At 39.6% G+C, this 18,326-nt stretch overlaps 2 protein-coding genes across 2 annotated transcripts; one reads left to right on the top strand and one right to left on the bottom strand.

Annotated features, from left to right (window-relative positions):
• The first annotated feature begins 257 nt into the window (after positions 1-257).
• LOC113686799 (neuropeptide FF receptor 1) lies at positions 258-2,070 on the top strand. The gene has a single exon (XM_027204473.2). It carries the CDS (start codon positions 742-744, stop codon positions 1,813-1,815), a length of 1,074 nt encoding a protein of 357 aa, XP_027060274.2. The 5' UTR covers positions 258-741; the 3' UTR covers positions 1,816-2,070.
• A 2,998-nt stretch (positions 2,071-5,068) lies between these two features.
• Positions 5,069-15,641, bottom strand: LOC113687124 (uncharacterized). Its single transcript, XM_089191601.1, has 13 exons — positions 15,514-15,641; positions 13,208-13,537; positions 12,469-12,765; positions 11,716-12,000; positions 11,083-11,355; positions 10,047-10,964; positions 9,328-9,675; positions 8,702-9,034; positions 8,291-8,593; positions 7,700-8,002; positions 6,949-7,257; positions 6,267-6,569; positions 5,069-5,877 (listed from the first exon to the last, which is right to left on the bottom strand). The coding sequence occupies exons 1-13, from the start codon at positions 15,581-15,583 to the stop codon at positions 5,558-5,560; spliced, it is 4,392 nt and encodes a 1,463-aa protein (XP_089047727.1). The 5' UTR covers positions 15,584-15,641; the 3' UTR covers positions 5,069-5,557.
• Positions 15,642-18,326: the final 2,685 nt, after the last annotated feature.

The following is an 18,326-nucleotide window of genomic DNA, read 5'->3' on the forward strand; positions in this document are numbered from 1 at the left end:
ATGCGGCCCATTGTAAGAGAGACTTGTTCGCGAGACATCTCTCTATACCAAAGGCATTGGTCTTTCCAAGGAACACGACGCGGCGAGTGAAAACTAGACTACTAACACCTACAGAAGACCAGTGGTGAATACTTTGTTAGAAGAAATATAACTTTGAGTCCTGCGAGTTTTGGAGAAATAGTCCACTACGATGTGTCGATTTTGCGCATTGAACTGATTTTGCAATTTGAATGGCGTCAAAGAAATCTCTAGAACTTCCGTTTATATTTCAACGCACTCAAACTTGCGTAATGCTCTCTGCGTATGATCATGCAGTCCAACATTGTGCCTATTATCAAAGTCACAGAAATTAATGACACCCTATTACTCTGTTACATTGGCTCGGTATTTAAACTTATCAGTGTATCTGATTTCCACTACTCTACGTTCCTTTCTCTACTAGATTGAACCAACTTCAGCACTACAACGCTAAATTAATGTCGGTAAAATGATATTCATGTCGATGAACCAAGTCATTCCAGTTTGGTTTAAACCCTATACTCATGTAAATACTTTCTTTAGTCCAGTGAATTTGCATATACAGCTGATATAACCATGTCACAGTATTTGATAGTATTTGATAATATTCCCCTTTAAGCCAGGGGTCGTGACGCTATTACGCTGCGCACAATAAACTCACAAAATATCAAGAATCACTTTTTTTTAAACAGTCAACTCTTAGTTGTTTGTGTTTAACAGTTTATGACGACAGTCGAAGGATCGCAGGTGTGGTGTCGATATTCTTTGTGTTTAGGCCTCCGTTCAGACCAAGAAATGGATAATTCTAGTCGCTATGTTCTCGAGAATCAGTCCACTTGTTCTCCCAGCGTTTCTGCTTTGATCACAACAGCTATTTCTGTTGTTAGCATTTTTTCGTTGGTCGGCAATATTTTGGTGACTGCAGTTTTTCTTACCAACAAAACCCTTAGGACAAGTACAAATTATTTCATTGTTAACATGGCCGTTGGGGATCTATTGTCCGCTGTGAGCACATGGCCACTGTACGCCACTGAGGGGATGCTGTCAGGGAAACATTTGATCGATGATCCAGTAGCCACAGCTGTTTGTAAAATAAGTCTGTATTTCAGAGGCGTGTCACAGGTTATTTCAGTTTTCAGCTTAGTCGGTATAGTCGTGGAGAGGTTCGTTGCTGTAGTTCATCCACTTAAGGCTAAAGTTCTGATGGAAAAGACTCGACCCCGAGCTGTTTCATTGGCACTGACTTGGATCATCCCGTTACTACTAGCTGTACCATACCTCAGATTCTTACGGATCGTTAGGCTTAATGAGAATCAACCACTCTGCTCGCTTTCGTGGGAAGCGGAGAACCGCTATGTACTCTATGCTATTGGATTTGTTATGTTCTACTGTACCCCCCTGGTTTTGATCATCATTCTTTATACCAAGATCATAAAAAGTTTGAAGCGATCAAGACGTGTCACTGATGAGCAGGACCAAGCGCTGAATAAGATAAGAACAAGAAATCACAAACAAAACCAGAATATTATGAAGGTCTTTGCATCAATTGTCGTGGTCTTTTTCGTCTGCTGGACTTCAATTGTTGTATATCTAGTATTACTTGAAGCAGTTTACCCATCGCAAGACAGAGACTCTTGTTTGCTTGTACTAGGTTTGTTATTTTACATATTGCCATCTTTACCAGCAGCAATCAACCCCATAATACTTTTCGTGTCGAGCACAAATTTCCTTACTGCTCTGAAAGATATGTTCAATCGTTTTTCGTGCATAAAGTTGTGGACGAGAGGCTCTCATTGAACTTAATTTCATGATGAACAAGGAGTGAGGATTGTACTTTTCAAATCAAATCAAATTTGAACGAAAGCTTCTAAATAAAATAGACAGGACATTAAAATTACATTAATACAAAAATTCTCTCGGCCATAAGCAGGAGAGTGACTTTTCTTTACCTTAATAAAGGCGGACGCAACATCCACAAATATTTCCCGCCCACAAAGCGTTTCGCGTGTTTGTACAAAGATACGAAAAAAAATAATAAAAAGCTTTGTCCGAGTTTGGCTTTCTGCATTTTACAATTTTATTTAAGGTCATCTCATCTCTAGAATCATCACCAGAACGTGCGATTTTGTTTGCCATTTGTACATATAGAAATGAGCTTGAAATGAAGCCTTTGATGTGAAAATGTAAAAGAAAAATCGATGGGGCTAACTTGATTACTTCAACAAAAGTTCTCGATGTTTGAAGCACGGTTATCTCCGTCATTTAATGAGTTGTAAAGGCTGAGAGGTTGTAGTTTTTCAGTTCAATATTTCAAATGACATAATAATAAAGGCGGACGCAATATCCACAAATATTTCCCGCCCACAAAGCGTTTCGCGTGTTTGTACAAAGATACGAAAAAAAATAATAAAAAGCTTTGTCCGAGTTTGGCTTTCTGCATTTTACAATTCTATTAAAGGTCATCTCATCTCTAGAATCATCACCAGAACGTGCGATTTTGTTTGCCATTTGTACATATAGAAATGAGCTTGAAATGAAGCCTTTGATGTGAAAATGTAAAAGAAAAATCGATGGGGTTAACTTGATTACTTCAACAAAAGTTCTCGATGTTTGAAGCACGGTTATCTCCGTCATTTAATGAGTTGTAACGGCTGAGAGGTTGTAGTTTTTCAGTTCAATATTTCAAGTGACATAATATAAACCGAAGATCATGTTTAAGCCTCGAACTCCGCTACTTTTGCGCTTCACACGAAAGATGAAAAAGCGTCAGTTTGCCATAACACCATTAGAAGACATATCTCGATAATATCAAATCGGTGGCCTGAAGATAAGTTCAATGTACGTGAATACCAAATATTTCCGGGAAGTTGCATCACAGGTATTAACAACAACACGTCAGTTTAGGAACTGAGTCACGTTATCTCGTACGTGCCGGCTCTTTCGCTAAGAAGTTATTTTATTATCAAAATAATTGTTCTTCAGGGAAAATTGGGCAAAGCTGGAATGTAATCCTAAACGCCTGGAATTAGGATACCCGTTCAGATGGTAATTTTTTGTCATGGCTATATGACAACTTGTGAAGGATGCTGTGAAGAGGAAATTTTAGCCCATCATTAATACTGAGAAACGGAAATTCTTGGTTTATTTCTTGTGTGCATATCTGCAAATTCAAATAAAATTTTAACATATATATTTAATATATATTTTCAAATTTACAACATTCTTGAAAACGGGTGTATAAATTTTTGTCTTCACAATTGTTACTTCTGTTTGATCAACTTCAAAACAGCCCACCTGCCATGTAAGCAGGAAAAACAAGTACGGCAATGAATCAGCTATTTCTTGGTTGTCACGACCGACCCAGATGAATTAAAAACTACGCTTTAAGCTAGAGATTTCAAACGCATGATAGTTAACGAAGGTGAAGCTTGAAAAAAGTATCACGCACAGAAATCGAGAGCGAATAATCGAATTTTTCCTGAATAATTCTTCTAGGTGTTGAAAATCTAACATGACAATATCATGTTTTTATTTTATTTTGTTGACAACCACACAATGTTAGATAACTTACTTTATTCAAATATTTAACTCGAAATAGCTGGCAAATAGCCAATCAGATCGCAGCATTTGTGGCAGAAAGCGGAGTAGAGAACAGGAACACGACATGCAATGTTCAAAAATACTCACGAACATTCTACTTTGGTACAAAAGAAGGGTTTTAAGTTATACCTTTTACTAAGGTTTAGCTATGTGACTTTAACTTTTGGGGCTTTCGTTTTCAAGTGAATTATTGGCGGATAAGTCACGTTTCTAGAGTGGGCGTGAATATTGTTATTCGTACAGATGTCTTGAGCGTCGAGATATTCTTTAAGCTTAAGTCCATATGTCCCTACAAAAATAAAATTATAACGATAAACAGGCCGAAGATGGTTTAACTTGAATAATTTACCCATTTATAACAAAAGATTAGGATGTTTGGGGAGTATTTTTCTAAAACGTATCTTTAAAAAAACATCAGCCCTACATAAACACATTTCATGACATGGATATTTCAAGTAAAAGCGTTTTTTAGATAAAATCATGTCAGTGTTGAACTCCAAACACTGCTGGCAGGCGAAAACAGTGAAATATGAAAATTCAGGCAAGGTATATCATTGAAACGTTATATTTCATTTAGATCAGTATTCCGTGAATTTTATTCAACAGAAGTCTATATTCAGATGTTGTTAATTTGGTTTACAATGTTCAGTTTGATGGTACGTGAATATAAATCATCTCCTCAAGTTTTATCAGCTGTCAAACAGGAAACTATTTGTTGTTTTTTCTAGACGAACTTTGCCTTTTTTCTCGCGTATTTTGATTTTACTAAATTTTGATGGAAAGGTCGCAAACAACTGTTCTTTGAGAAATTTGAGCAAACCTGGATATCAAAGAAACATCTTAAAGCACTCTCTATTTTCCGCATGGAGTTTTATCACAACTGTCAACAACAAAGTTTCTTTCATTTTTCAACCCATTCCTACTCCCTTTGAAGTCCCAAATTTTCAGCCATATTTTTAAACAGAACTACTTTTCTAGAAAATGGAGCTAAAATTGAGGGTTATTTTAACCCCTGGTCAGTGCCGGTGTGAAGTTTTGGTTACATGTTTAGATTATGTATTTTTTGTCATGGCAATAGCAGTTTAATTGCGTCATCTCTGGAGTCATGAGAATGACTGCGACGGCTTTGATCATGCAAACGTAATCAATCAGTTTTTCATGATTGCCGTGAGTGAGAATAAGTTTGACTCCCTTGTTAAAAAGATGCTGTTAAAACGCTGGTTAGCCTCAAGTAACGTTGCGCCAAGGTCTTTGTTTAATGCCTCATGGTATGAATTTCTTCAACCCTACTGGGTCTCCTGGCTGTCTTAGAATAATCATCATTCTCTTAAAAATGGCGTCATATGACACTGATACGTCGAGTTTTAGATATAAGTTTAGTATTTTGATACTAAAGAATTTTAAAAAACTTAATATTACATAGTTGGACTTACAACTTGGCAACGCCCAATTGCTGTTATTTTAACTGTTTTATTCGATCCGCGAACAACTTGCTAAATCGCTTCCACTAGAGCGACGATAATCAGAGAACTAATCAACAATATTGGGGCATGGTGTATAATGCCTTGGGAGTCGGCCTTCAATAGTGCAGCTGGGTGCGCGTTTCTCCGCCCGACCAGTCGGGGAGAGGTTTACTGAGGGTCTGGCACTAAAAATCATTATATGCGCTAGACCCCTTGCAGACCTCTCGCCTGCTCGCGTCGCTCCAGGCCTCTCACTTTCCCGCGGGCAAAAGAAAGCTCGTGCCGAAGAATTAAGAATGTGAGCCTATTCGCAAGCTAGTTAAGTAGTTGATCCCTTGAACTTGGAGCAAACTTAGGACTTTTTCCACCAGAATTTTAGAGCTAATCCATACTAGATATTAAAAATCACTACAACTCCAAGAAACTGAATTTTGGACTAAACGAGCTGAGAAGACGGCTACTGTCACTTGGTCATTTTAGTTGTGGCTAACCGTGATCTCAACAGATTTCATGCTCGTCTTTTCAAATACCCTTAGCACACACTGGTAGACTCCACTGTCCTCCATTTGAGCGTTCGTAATCCTGAGGATAGCTTGCACTCGGTTGGTGGACCAGTCTTTCACAATACTAACCATTCTGTCCTGGATTGACGCGTTACCATTACTGACATCTCCTTTCTTCCACTGAAGCTGAATCTCTGACACTCCTTCTGATTCGCATGTGACAATTGTACTTCCACCTTTCGGCACTGTGATCGGATTGGCTGGTTTCAATTCAAAGTAGTCGGGGATTCGAGCTGCAAATTTAAGTGTGAGTTTAATACAACGCGGCTAACAAAAGTTGGTCTTAGTGAACGAGAGTAGTGGCCTGTTACTGCCAGAGTTTATTCAGATTTTTGCAGATGATTCACCTTTAGTCCATTGTAGGAAACAAACTTGCATTGCACTTAAAGCGAATTTAAAAGTAAAGTGCGTCATTATAACTTTGATTGAGACACGGCATCCTAGAGAGGCAGCTTTACTGATATGATGGGTTTTTATTCTTATAATACTTTACTAATTATTAATTAAAACGAATTAGTGGTGCCGAAATTAACTCTCTTAAATTTAAAAACAATCAAAATTTGTAAACAAATCTGTACCGCTGAACAAAAACAAGTGCAAAGATTCTACAAATTCTCTTTACCTTGGCTCACGATTAAGTAACCTCTTGTAGATGGCCAGCGTATGCTCTCATTCTCCTCAGTTTTGGCCTCACAAGCGTATGTTCCCTGATCTTTTAGACTTAAATTTAGAAGTTTAAATACTTGACCCTTTAACAAAACCTTCTTTGCGTCGATTTTTCGCTCCCTGAAAGGTGCCAGAGGATGGTGTCTGTGATAGAGTGATACTGTAGCATTTCGGTCGTTAGTGGAACAGTTTAATGTCAAACTATGGGCCTGGTATCCGTGCAAAATCACGTCTGGTTTAACGAGGAAAGATAATGGTTCTGCGAAAAAGTTGACAATAAACAAAAATTGATTTGTAAGTGGTATGCAACTGAAAAGCTTTTTGGACAAAAGTAACCTCGTAAACCGTTACCTTCCTTGAGGTGGCCATGAGAAAAGATTGCTTATTGGCCTTCCTCATAGGCAGTTATGATAAAACGAACTCAATCGTGTATGCACCATGCAAGCAACCAAAACGATATGACTATCATGATCTGAAGATCTGAAACCTGTAGAGCAAAAGGGACTGGCTCAAGTATCTGTTTAATATTTCGATGGTGGTTTGGGACTCGACTACAAAATGCTTGCCTTCATCAATGGTCAAAGAGATCTCCACATTTACATTTTCCGTGATTACAGCATAAGTTTTACTTGAATTACCTCTAACATACAATGAAATCGTCTTGTGATCTGTCTTGTCAAAGACCCTTAACACGCATTTGTAAACACCAGCATCTTCTGCCTGAACATTTGAAATCTTAAGGAAGGCTCTAACTTTATTTGTGGATCTGTCCCTATCAACAGTGACAAGGTTACTTGGGACAGAAACATCTCCTTTTTTGGTTTGTTTCATCCAGTGTAGTTTGGTCTCTGAGATACCTTCTGATTCACAGGTAATAGTCATTTGCTGCCCTTGTCGTACAGTGAGCGGTGTTTTAGGCCTCAAAACGAAATGATTTGCTAATCCACCTACCAAAATAAATTAATAAATATCAACGGTCTATACTTGAAAGAGTAAGGGAAAGCCCTCGAAAAATTCATGCTGCTCTTGTTGTACATTAAGTGGTGTTTCAAGCCTCAAAACAAAGTGATTTGGCGATCCACCTGACAGAATAAATAAATTAATATTAAAGGTCCATGCTTGTAAAAAAAAAGGAAAAGCCCTTGCAAATTTCAAATGATAAGTGTAAGTAGGCTGTCCCGTTGATGGTTCAGGCTTTGCGGTGGCTTTGTAGTCTCATACAACTGAGCTGTATTAAAGACAAACTATGGGACCAAAACAACACTACCATTGTAACAGTAACGCTTGTCACGATTATCGAACCTTATCATGGAAGGAAAAAAGTCATCGGAAAGCTGAGGTTATGTTTAATCCTAAATAAATTGGCTTTAATCTTGTAAATTACCTTACCTCGAATAGGAATCAAATATCCTCTACCAGGTGGCCATCGAATGTTCCAGCCACCCCGATTACTCGCCTGGCAGGAATATATTCCAGCATCTCTGCGTTCAACATTTAGTAAAGCAAAAACCTTTCCTTTCCTCGATAGTTTGTTTTGTTTAAGGTCCAGCTCATGGAAGGAAGTAAGCGGATGATGTTTGTATAGGAGAGATACTGTTGCCTCCTGATCATTTGTAGAACAGTTAATGACTAAATTCTGGCCCAGATATCCTCGTATGATAACCGGTGGCTGGTTTAGAAACTCTAGCGGTTCTGTTGGAAAAACCAAGACACACACAGAAATTGGAAAGTTACAACGGATTATCACTGGCAATCAAGACTGGCATGTGAGACGCCTAAATTTGCACAGAGACAGAGACCGAGACTAATCGTCTGTCTGTAACCCTCTAACATGCACATGTCTGCATCGCAAACACACATTCCATCGCGTGGACTTACTTCTTACACTCCTTGGTCAATTAACTCGTCTTTGCAGTCTCGTAAATTATTGTAATCAAATTTCCTTTAGTATCAAGAACAAAAAAATTAAGTTTACTTCACCTTCATTAAGAATTAAATATCCTGTACCCGGTGGCCACCGAATCTTATCATTTGCTTCATTTTTTGCCTCGCATGCGTAGAATCCAGAATCTCTTAAACCGACATTGAGAAGTTCGAATGCCTGTCCTTTCTTTAAAAGTTTTTTTTCTTCCAGCTTTAGTTTGACAAAGGCCACAAATGGATGGCGCCTGTAAAGAAGGGACACTGTAGCATCTTGGTCATTGGTGGAGCAATTTATAAGTATCTTTTGGCCCAGGTATCCCTTTAAGATATTCTGTGGTTTCTTAACAAAAGCCAAGGGTACTGTCAAGAAAAACAAGTGAAGTATATCAGCAAATATAAAAAGAATTCTGATGAATTTTGAGTAACTTTCTCAGAATTAAGGATCATATGAAAAGACAAATTTCTTACCACTTCGAACAAGTTTGATGACATGAAAATCCCTTCCTAGTTTATTAGACGCCAGACACCTGAAGCTCGCAGTTGGCTGATTGCCTTGAACGTTTACCACACTCTTCTTTGTCGGTGTGTTTGGAGGAGTCATTATTAGACTCTCAGGGACGGGCATCCACTGACTTTCAACTGGGTCACAAGAGCTCGTGTTGAAAGTGAAACAATCCGTGTTTTGGTATTCCCAGTTGAATGTTGGCAGAGGATTGCCTTTGTTCACCACACAAGACACTTTCGACCCTTTGCCGCTACTACTGAGCACCTTATCGGGCTTTTGTAATAATCGGGGGGGAGCTGAAGAAGATAATTAACCTGCATTGGTTTAATTTTAGAAGATAAAAGACTTACCCTGATGCAGGTATAAGGGTAAAGGATAGCAATATTCTCCGATGGGTACTATGGTAGAAATTGCATTTGCATCAACATCGTCAAACCAAAAAAAATGTGCAATGAAATAAACGTGTGCACATAAAACAAACATGATTTTTGCCAACCCTCCAGATCATTGAGTCAAAGACCTGGGTGTCAGGTGACAAAATTTTGAGTACGAATACAGAAGTTAAATACTGCTTTCAGTTTCTACATACCTAGGACGTTCAGATCAATGATTAATTTTGCAGGTTGGGCGTGACCGTTTGTTGCAATACATTCAAATTCTCCTTGATCTCTCGAGTATAATGCACTTCGTATTTTAAGAACTTTTATAGTCCTAGCGCTCTTTCCTCCTAACTTGTGTTCTTTAATTTCTTCATAAACTTCATACGGAATTCCCTGGCATCTGACGTCATTTAACTCGGAACACTTCATTGTGGGCAACTTCTTGCCATTTCTGTACCAGTCTACGTCAGGTTTGTGGATTGCTGTTGCTATGCATTTGATGACTTTTATCGAGCCTTCTCTTACGGTTTTTTCTTTGACAATAGGTTGCAGTTCATCTGTTGAAATGTTAGAGTAATTATTTATTGTACTTTCTGCTAATAATCATTACACGAATTTGTTTTCATGCGAGTTATTTTTCATTGGTCCAAAACAGAAACGACCACAATTAAATACATATAGCAATGTTTTGACAACCCTTTTTTTTTAAATTCCACTTCTTAATAGCTTTTCATCGATCACTATGTTCCCTAAAGGTATTTAAATGAGGTTTTACTGAAAAGAAATATAGATCTTTAAAAACGAATTTTGCAACACCCTCTCCATGACAACTTAGAGGTGTCCCCGTTTTTCTTTTTCTAATCTCACGCTGCTTGCCGCGGTTGGCAAACTTGCGAGAAAGATCATCAAATAAATTTACATTTCAAACCTCGGTGCTGGACATCTGGTGTTGTTGTTATAACCGGAGGAGCTGTAACGTCTGGATCTGGTTCCGTTTTAAAGTCTGAGGTTGCCTTTGGGAAAGCAGTGATTTCTCGAGTTGGGGTGTGCGGAAGTTCCGTAGCGTCCGATGTTGTTATGACTTCTCGTATTGCTGTGGTGAATTTGTTTTCCACAGTCACAGTCTCAGTATTTGTGGCTTCTACTGTTGATGCAGTATCTTTCGCGGCTGTAGAATACGGATGTTTTGTGGCATCTGTGGTCTCTGGTATGGAATCCGCAACTGTCGTGGAAGCCGGGGTTCCAGAGGTACCATGGATTAGTGTAATGAGATCTGGTTTTGCTACTGTAGTATCCAGGGTCTCCATTGAAGCTAAGGTCTTGGGTTCAGCTGAGGATGCTGTCGAGTTTGGAATTGATGTTGTGTCTTGATTTGTCGCAATCTTATTTGTTGCTGTCTTCACGGGATATGGGCTTGTTCCAAAACTTGCAATGGTTGACATGGCAGACGGGGTGTATGGCACTGCCGATGATCCTTGTAACGCATCTGTCATAACTGAAAGTTTTGTAGTATCTGAGGTCACTGTAGGATCTGACACAGCTGAGCTGTGCACGTCAACTGTACTATCTGTAGCTGGAGTAGAATCTGGTGCTGCAGTAGTAACCTGGGCTGTTGAAATATCTGAGATTGACTCGGTAACTGGGACTACTGTTGCTACTAAAGTTGTTGTCATACTTGAATTCGTTGAGCTCTCTGAGGCTACTCTCGTCTCTGGCTCAACTGTGTTGTACGATGCCGATGCGGTATTCTGCTCTGTCTTGGTATCTGAAACAGATGCTGATATGGGTTTCTCTGCTCTCTCTGTATTCGGAGCAGTTGTGGTTTGTAATGATGGAAGCGGTTGGCCTATGTGACAAGGATTTAAAAAAGTTACATAAAGAAGTTCTTAAAGATAATCATCTGACAGAAGTTGCCAATTCTAACATTAAGATCTGAGATAAAATATAGACTTGTTAGTCCATACCTTTCATGTAAACATTGAGTTCTGCTGTGGCCTGAATTTTTCCCAAATGGTTTTCTGCAAAGCACTGATAGGGTCCCATGTCGGACAACACAAGCCCCTTGACTAGCAAGTATCCATCTCCGATGACGTTGTAAAGAGATTCCTCAATCACGTCCCCATTTCGGCTCCATGTGATAACTGGTTTGGGTATTCCGTCAGCAAAGCATTCAAACAATGCATTGGAATCGACGTAAGCATGGACATTATCTGGTTTCTTGATGAATAAAGGGGGATCTGTGGAGCAAAACAAAACTTTGATTATCTACCGTGTTTACTCTTCTAAGCCCGGCGCCGTTTATCAGAGTTTGTTCCAGTCGATAAACAGGCGCACGATACAAGTGCAGCGCAAGGAAAGGAGGAACGCCTTGAACGAGTCACGTAAACCTTCGCCTTTTTTTCACTCTACAAAAACATTGCGCCACATTCATTAACTGAACACCTGCAATAGGCGTTATTATTTTATTTACAACTCAGATAAGGCGCCATTTTGAGCTAGGGTGGCGTTTGCCCAAAAATCACCATTCTGAAAAATTATTTATGTTCCCCTACATCTGGAGATGCATTTTAAATAACCTGTTGGAAGAAATTACTTACGATGTACTTCTAGCTTAGTTGTAGCTTCTCCGATGCCGTTTCGTGAAATTGCACGACAGGTGTATGTTCCCGCGTGTTCCTCTGTTACTGATTCAATCATAAGGTTGTTCTGCCCAACAACAGAATAACCACTTCCGAGCACTACAGGTAACCCATCGAATAGCCATGTGACTTTTGGTTTAGGAAATCCATTTGCAATGCAATCGAGTATGACAATATCACCAGCGATGTATTTTCTCTCGACAGACGCGACGGACACATATGGACCGCGAGGAAACCCACTATCTATGCACAGAAAGAATAGAATGCATAGTCATCCATTATCGTATTGACGCACCCAACCAGGATACGAAAACAAAAGAGATCGAGTTTCAGCTGTGTGACAAACTGACTTGACAAGGCATCAGTGTGTCATCTAGCATCAAGAAACTTTTTCCTTATTCGTAGAACCGCATCTAAACACTTATGTGGTTAGAAGTTAATTTGTGGACAGTTCTATTAGCCTCCTCGAGTGTTTAGATGAATGGCACTGTGCTTGATGCGACATTAAGTCTCTTTCCTTATACACAAGGAGAGCCTTGTTCTGGGTTACTTGAAAAGTAGTTCACAAGTACCTACTCCTTTTGAGACCTGCTTACGAGTGGGCTGATGAACTACAAATTTTTCGAGCCAAATTATGGCACACTAGAGTTAGAAATGATAAATGATAACGTGGCTACTATACATACCCTTAACATATCTTATATGTCCTACCTGTTGTGACTTCAAGCGACGCTGTGAGAGTGCTCGTGTGACTCGTTTCAGTCACAGTATTTTCAGCAGTACATTCATAGTCTCCTTGGTCATCAAATCTGCTCTCGGCGATCTGTAAGGCTCCATCGAAAGTTATGGTGAAACGTCCTTTAGACTCAATGAAGTGATTTTCTCCAAGTTTTCTCCACCTAACAACAGCTTTTGGTGTTGAATCGTTCACGTAGCAATGAAACCTTGATGTGTCTCCAAATGAAACTTTTAACTTGGATGGAGTAACAGCCACCTTGGATGAAATTTCTGTTGATCAAAAGCATATGCCACTTAATATTATTTTTTTACAGTTCATTTTGGTCCTGTTTCTTTCTTTAGTTGTGTTATGTGTTAGTTTTGATTCAGAAAACTCGACTAACGAGGTTCTCGGTCAATTTATTAGCTGGAGGCAAATTTACCTCAGGGCTAGAGTTTTTTCACAACTTATCTCTGAAGTGTTCTTTGGTGACATTATCTATAGGCACAGTAGGAGCGACGATAGTACACCATCCGAAATGGCGGTACTCCACAAACTCCTCGCTAGTTCGCCTTCAAGTTTCCCTAAAGTTTGACTCACTACGAATGCTAGATTACCTGTTTGATATTTATCACCAAAGTTCTGTATAAATAAGGCTGTAAGTAATGCCATGGCAATTTTTTCCAACGGAGACGAGTTCCTTTTAAATTTGACAACGGAGGCTTGGCTTACCAGCAACGAGGAGACGAGCCGTTCTGCTCAAAATCTGAAAATCCAGATTCATGTCATTACGCGTTAACGCCTCGCACTGGTAGGCTCCTTCGTCTGAATTTTCAGCCGTGTCATGATTAACTTTGGAAAAATACAAAGATCCGTCCGGCTTTATCATTCTTCGGTCATCTTGCGATAAATCCCGCAGTGCAATACCATTTTTCCTCCATGTTATAGCGGCCTTGAGGCTTCCGCCTACTAGACAGTCCAATACAGCGGACTTACCCCGCTGTACATACGTGTCTGTGGGCTCCTTGATGAAATACGGTGCTCTTGTTGACGCCAATACTTCTAAATACATAGAATTAAAATGAAAACATGAATATAAGACGGAATGAATAAGTAAATGAGTGCACAGGTGAATCAGATGGTGATTTATATTTGTGTCGATGTATTTGATCTGTTCATTGCATTCCCCTCTAATCGCTTACTGAAATGTTGTCACGATGTCATACATGTCCGTGAACTAACCTTCAACTATAAAATGTCTCGGTTGATTTTCGCTGCTTTTGGACCATTTTTTGGACCATTTTTGGGCCATTTTTTGGACCAATTTTTTGGACAATTTTTTTGGATCATTTTATCGGGGGAAGGTAGACTATTAGTATTTAGGGGAGGGGTGGGATGCAGTCTATCAGTTCTCAGGGAGGGGTGGGAGGCAAACTGTTGTTACTGAGGAAGGGTAGGATTGGGCTCCAATGGAGGGGTGGAAGACGAACTATTAATACTCAGAGAGGGGTGGGAGGTGGTTGTATTAGTAAATACTTCTAATAAATGTAGTTTTTAATGGTTCATTCAAATTGTTTTGAGCGCTTTTTTTTATGTCAAAATTTCTGCGTTGGGTCGTAGCGTTTCTTTATTTTTTTGTCATGCGAATGCGAAACTGGCACCTAGACACTGAACTAAAATTGTTTTTGAAAATATCGCCAATTCCCGTTTTCGATCCTCCACTGTTGGGTCATTGTTGTATCATTACAACAGTGGAGGATCGAAAACGGGAATTAGTGATATTTTCAAAAACAAATTTAGTGCAGTGTCTTGGCGCCAGTTTCGCATTCACATGACAAAAAATAAAGAAGCGCTATGACTCAGCGCGAAAGTTTTGACATAAAAAATAGTCAGTCGAAAAATCGCTCAGATAATTTGAATGGTCCATTGAAACTCCATTAATCAGTTCAACATTTACTGGGCAGTCGAAATAATTTTTTTGCATTAGACCTGCATAATTGTATGCTTTGAAGTTTAACATTGAATTTCAACTGTCTCAAATTGCTCGGCTGTAAAATGCTTTGCATTTGCTAACCCGAGGACACCGGAAATTACAAAGTATTCGTACCCTGCAGCGGAATAGGAAAAGTTCGCCAAACTCGTCAAAATTCTTTCAGGTATATTACATTTCACCCTACGGGCAAGATTACTGAACTGTTTCCGCAGGTGAAGAGTTTAACCTACGACAACGTTATCACAGGACCACTGGTAGCCATAACAAGAGCTGATGAACAGAGATTTGGGGAGACTGGCACATTTAACAAACGATCAGCTTACGACTTCTTTGCCGCTTCTGTCCAGTCTCTGCTCGGACATCAATTGTTATTAGGGCTTAGCTGTTTTACATCTAGCAATTACGAAGATGAGACGCTTGGCGCCTTGGAAAGACGTTGAACATATCCAAATACCCTCGCTCTAGAACAATCATAAAATCAAAATATGTCATTTTTGTTTGGTCATCTTTTGGGGGTCACTGGATTGTTAAGGAAAGATTTGTTGGTTCTTTCTAAAACATTTAAAATCACACTACAGTTTCTCCTCTGATATCTGAAAAAGTCTATCATGTTTACATCTGAAAAACACATTTTTTTTTCAGTATGACCCTAAATTATGTTAACCTATAATGTTTTTGATAAACAAATCTACCTCTAAACCTGCTTAATTAGATTATAATCCTTGTCGAGCTATAAAAAATTTTTATAAAGAAACCAGCCTTCTTGACCCTTCTGGATGCAGCCCAACAGAATCTGTGAATAGCCCGTTTACCAGCAGGGCGTGCCATAGAAAACATTTGCCTGTTGAGAGTAAACAAATTTGCCCTACACGGAACCCAAAACATCACAAATCACACCTGAGGTGGATTTCCCACGCTGCTATATCGATTATCATTTCGCAAAAGGAATTTTCTCTCAATACGTATCACTACCAATCTTGGGCAAGCGATCACTAATGAGAGATTTCGTCAAAGATATATAGAAACCATTATCTAACAGACTAACCTGGTATTATGGCAAAACACAAAATACCAACAAAAGTACTGCAGAGAACATAGGAGTTAGTCATCGCCATAACTGCTCCAAACTTCAATATTTTTGTTTTGCCCTGGCTATGACCACAACTTGCGATTGATTTCGCTAAAACAAGCAAATCTCCCTAATAGAACACCAGGGGTTTTGATCACTCAGCCAATCAGGTGGCGGAATTGCGCGTTCTTGATCACCGTTGAAGGCAGTTTTGTCAATTAACCGAATGTGTTAAGTATTTGTACACTTAGAAGTATGTCATGATTTCACTAGTTCTTGCCTGACGACGAAACATGGAATGCATATGGTCCGAGTTATGGCATGATCTCAATTGTTATCGACGGCGGTAGTTTTTGTCAATAAGCGGGATATTTAAGGTATCTGCATATCGCGTGATGTGTGAGAACAGCTGCAGTAGTCAATACTAGTCTGGCGGGGACAGGACACGCGATTGTCGTAAAATGCCGTTGATGTTACAAAGCAGTTACCTTAAGTTCGAGTGTCGAAGGGTCAGAGGTTAATTTCTCCTTAGTGGGTTTCTGTTCCTGAAGTGAATTTTCAGGTTCCAAACTCTTCATTAGCTGACTACCGTAATCTTAATCTACCTTAGTCCTTCGTCAGAGCGATTGACGAAGGGCTAACGCTCGAAACGTCAGCTTTTAAACTATTTACGGTGGCCAATTTACGATTTCAACTCAGTTAATAATACTTAATTATCCTGTTACACCATCCCACCGACGCAGCACCACAGTTTCTCTAGAAACTTACCCCCTTTACCGTAACCATAGGTCAAGTTAACACGCTTTTATCTTTTATAGGCAAAGTAGACAATATTATGTAATCCAATTGAAAACCAGACATAATATCAAAATATTAAAATCAATTAATCACAATCATCCTTCTGGCAAAATTTACATTGTCGGCCATTTCGCTCTTGACAACGACATTCGCCTATACTCCATATAAAGCTCTGTGAATCTCCCGGCAGCCGCTGGATTATCAGAAGTCACTAAAGCCAAATTGTGATTTATTGCTTTCAAAGCCTCGCAAACTTCCCACTGGCGCTTTCTTTCAGTCACGAAACAGCGGCGAAAGCTTCCTTGTATCGACAAGTGGTCAAAAGGACAGGTAGAATTTTGGCAGAATACTATTTGAGAATTCAGTATATTCGCCCTCTGGGTTCGGGAACCACCCCAGGTCTTCATCTTTCCACTTCTCTGGACTTGCACTTTCACTTATTCCCGCACCCAATGTGCCTCCAGCAGAGTCAGAGAAGTAGCTGGCATCCTTTTTAGAATGGCGAGTCGGCAAACAGCTACAATAGCCACAAGTTTCTCCATCTGACCTCATGAAATCCTCGCATTCACCACAAGCGCATTTCCTTCTTTCTATTCCTTGTACATCCTTGCCCATTTTCACGTTTTCAACGTGCAATCTCACGCCACGCTATTAACTGCTTCGTGCGCAGACGCAGTTATGTGAGTTACACTTCCGGTTAGTTACTTTCACCTCCGGTTATTTTGTCTTGGAGGAGGTGGGGGGGAGGGTCAGATGTTTTTGTGTAGTTATTTGTGAAGGGTCATGCATTAATCCATTCTGGTAAGTGGGAGGGCCACGACTTTTCTCGCAAAAAATTTCTAAAATACCCCGACCCACCCCTTCCCCCCCGCCAGTAAAAAACATACCTTCCCTAACGAATAAAGGAAGTCTCGACGAATAAAGGAAGTCTCAAGAAACTGTGGTGCTGCGTCGGTGGGAGAGTATAACGGGGTAATTTCGGATTATCAAATGAGTTGATAATGTAAATTGCCACCTTAAGGAGTTTCAAAGCTGACTTTTCGAGCGTTATCCCTTCGTCAGAGCGATTGGCAGCAGTTACTCCCATCCATTCGTGATGCCTCGATAAAGAATTGAGACAAATGGAACAATCCGTTCCGCTCTATTACTTTTTTTTTTCAGTTTTCATGTTTTTGTTTTCATATTTATCCACTGGAGGCAGCTGTGACTTCCAGATGTTATGATAATTTCACACGAAGTGATGTTGTTCTTGCTAACGCCCTCTGTTTACAAATGTGAAGATGTTGTGGTTTTATGCGGCGAATCAGCACCAGAATGTCACTTGAGTATTGTTTAGTGTTTCTTCATCAAAGACAGAACGTCTTCGATATTAAGGCAAACATCATTTTATCAGACTCCAAGGCCTCCATGCCCATCCTCTGCTGTTTGTGTGACCAACTCAGGTGCGCTGATATGGTTGAAGGAATAACACGACATGCAGTACTACAATGACTCGTAATTTTCGAAAAATATTGTGGGTTTGACACAATGAAGTCCATGCAATTTGAAACGTTCCGTAACGGCCTTTTTTCTTTCTTTTTTTTTCTTTTTCTTTTTTTTTTTAATCTTAGCCTTGGACGTGTCCCATGGCACGGCATAAGACGGCAGGTTTTACAGACAGCGGTTGAGCAATATGTTGTTAAGTAACGGACCACTATATCAGACTGCATGTCGTGTTATATATTACCGTCTTCGGCTATTCTATTACTTAGCAACAATTTTTTAGCGCTCTCTTCCTTCCTGTGGTGCTATGCGTTCATGGCTGAGATTTTCAGGAAGAACCACTACTTAAATTGGGAGGACTTAACTTTGAAAACTTTGTAATATCTTCCGAAAAATAGCATTCATATCATAGGTAAACGAACTTCCTTCTATCTTGCAACTTAGACAGTTAAGTTAAAATTTACCCACCTTCGATCAATAATTCTTAACTGCTTGTTATTTTTACATGC

The sequence above is a fragment of the Pocillopora damicornis genome, chromosome 13, assembly GCF_964200805.1.
Source record: "Pocillopora damicornis chromosome 13, jaPocDami1.2, whole genome shotgun sequence".
NCBI lineage: Eukaryota > Metazoa > Cnidaria > Anthozoa > Scleractinia > Pocilloporidae > Pocillopora > Pocillopora damicornis.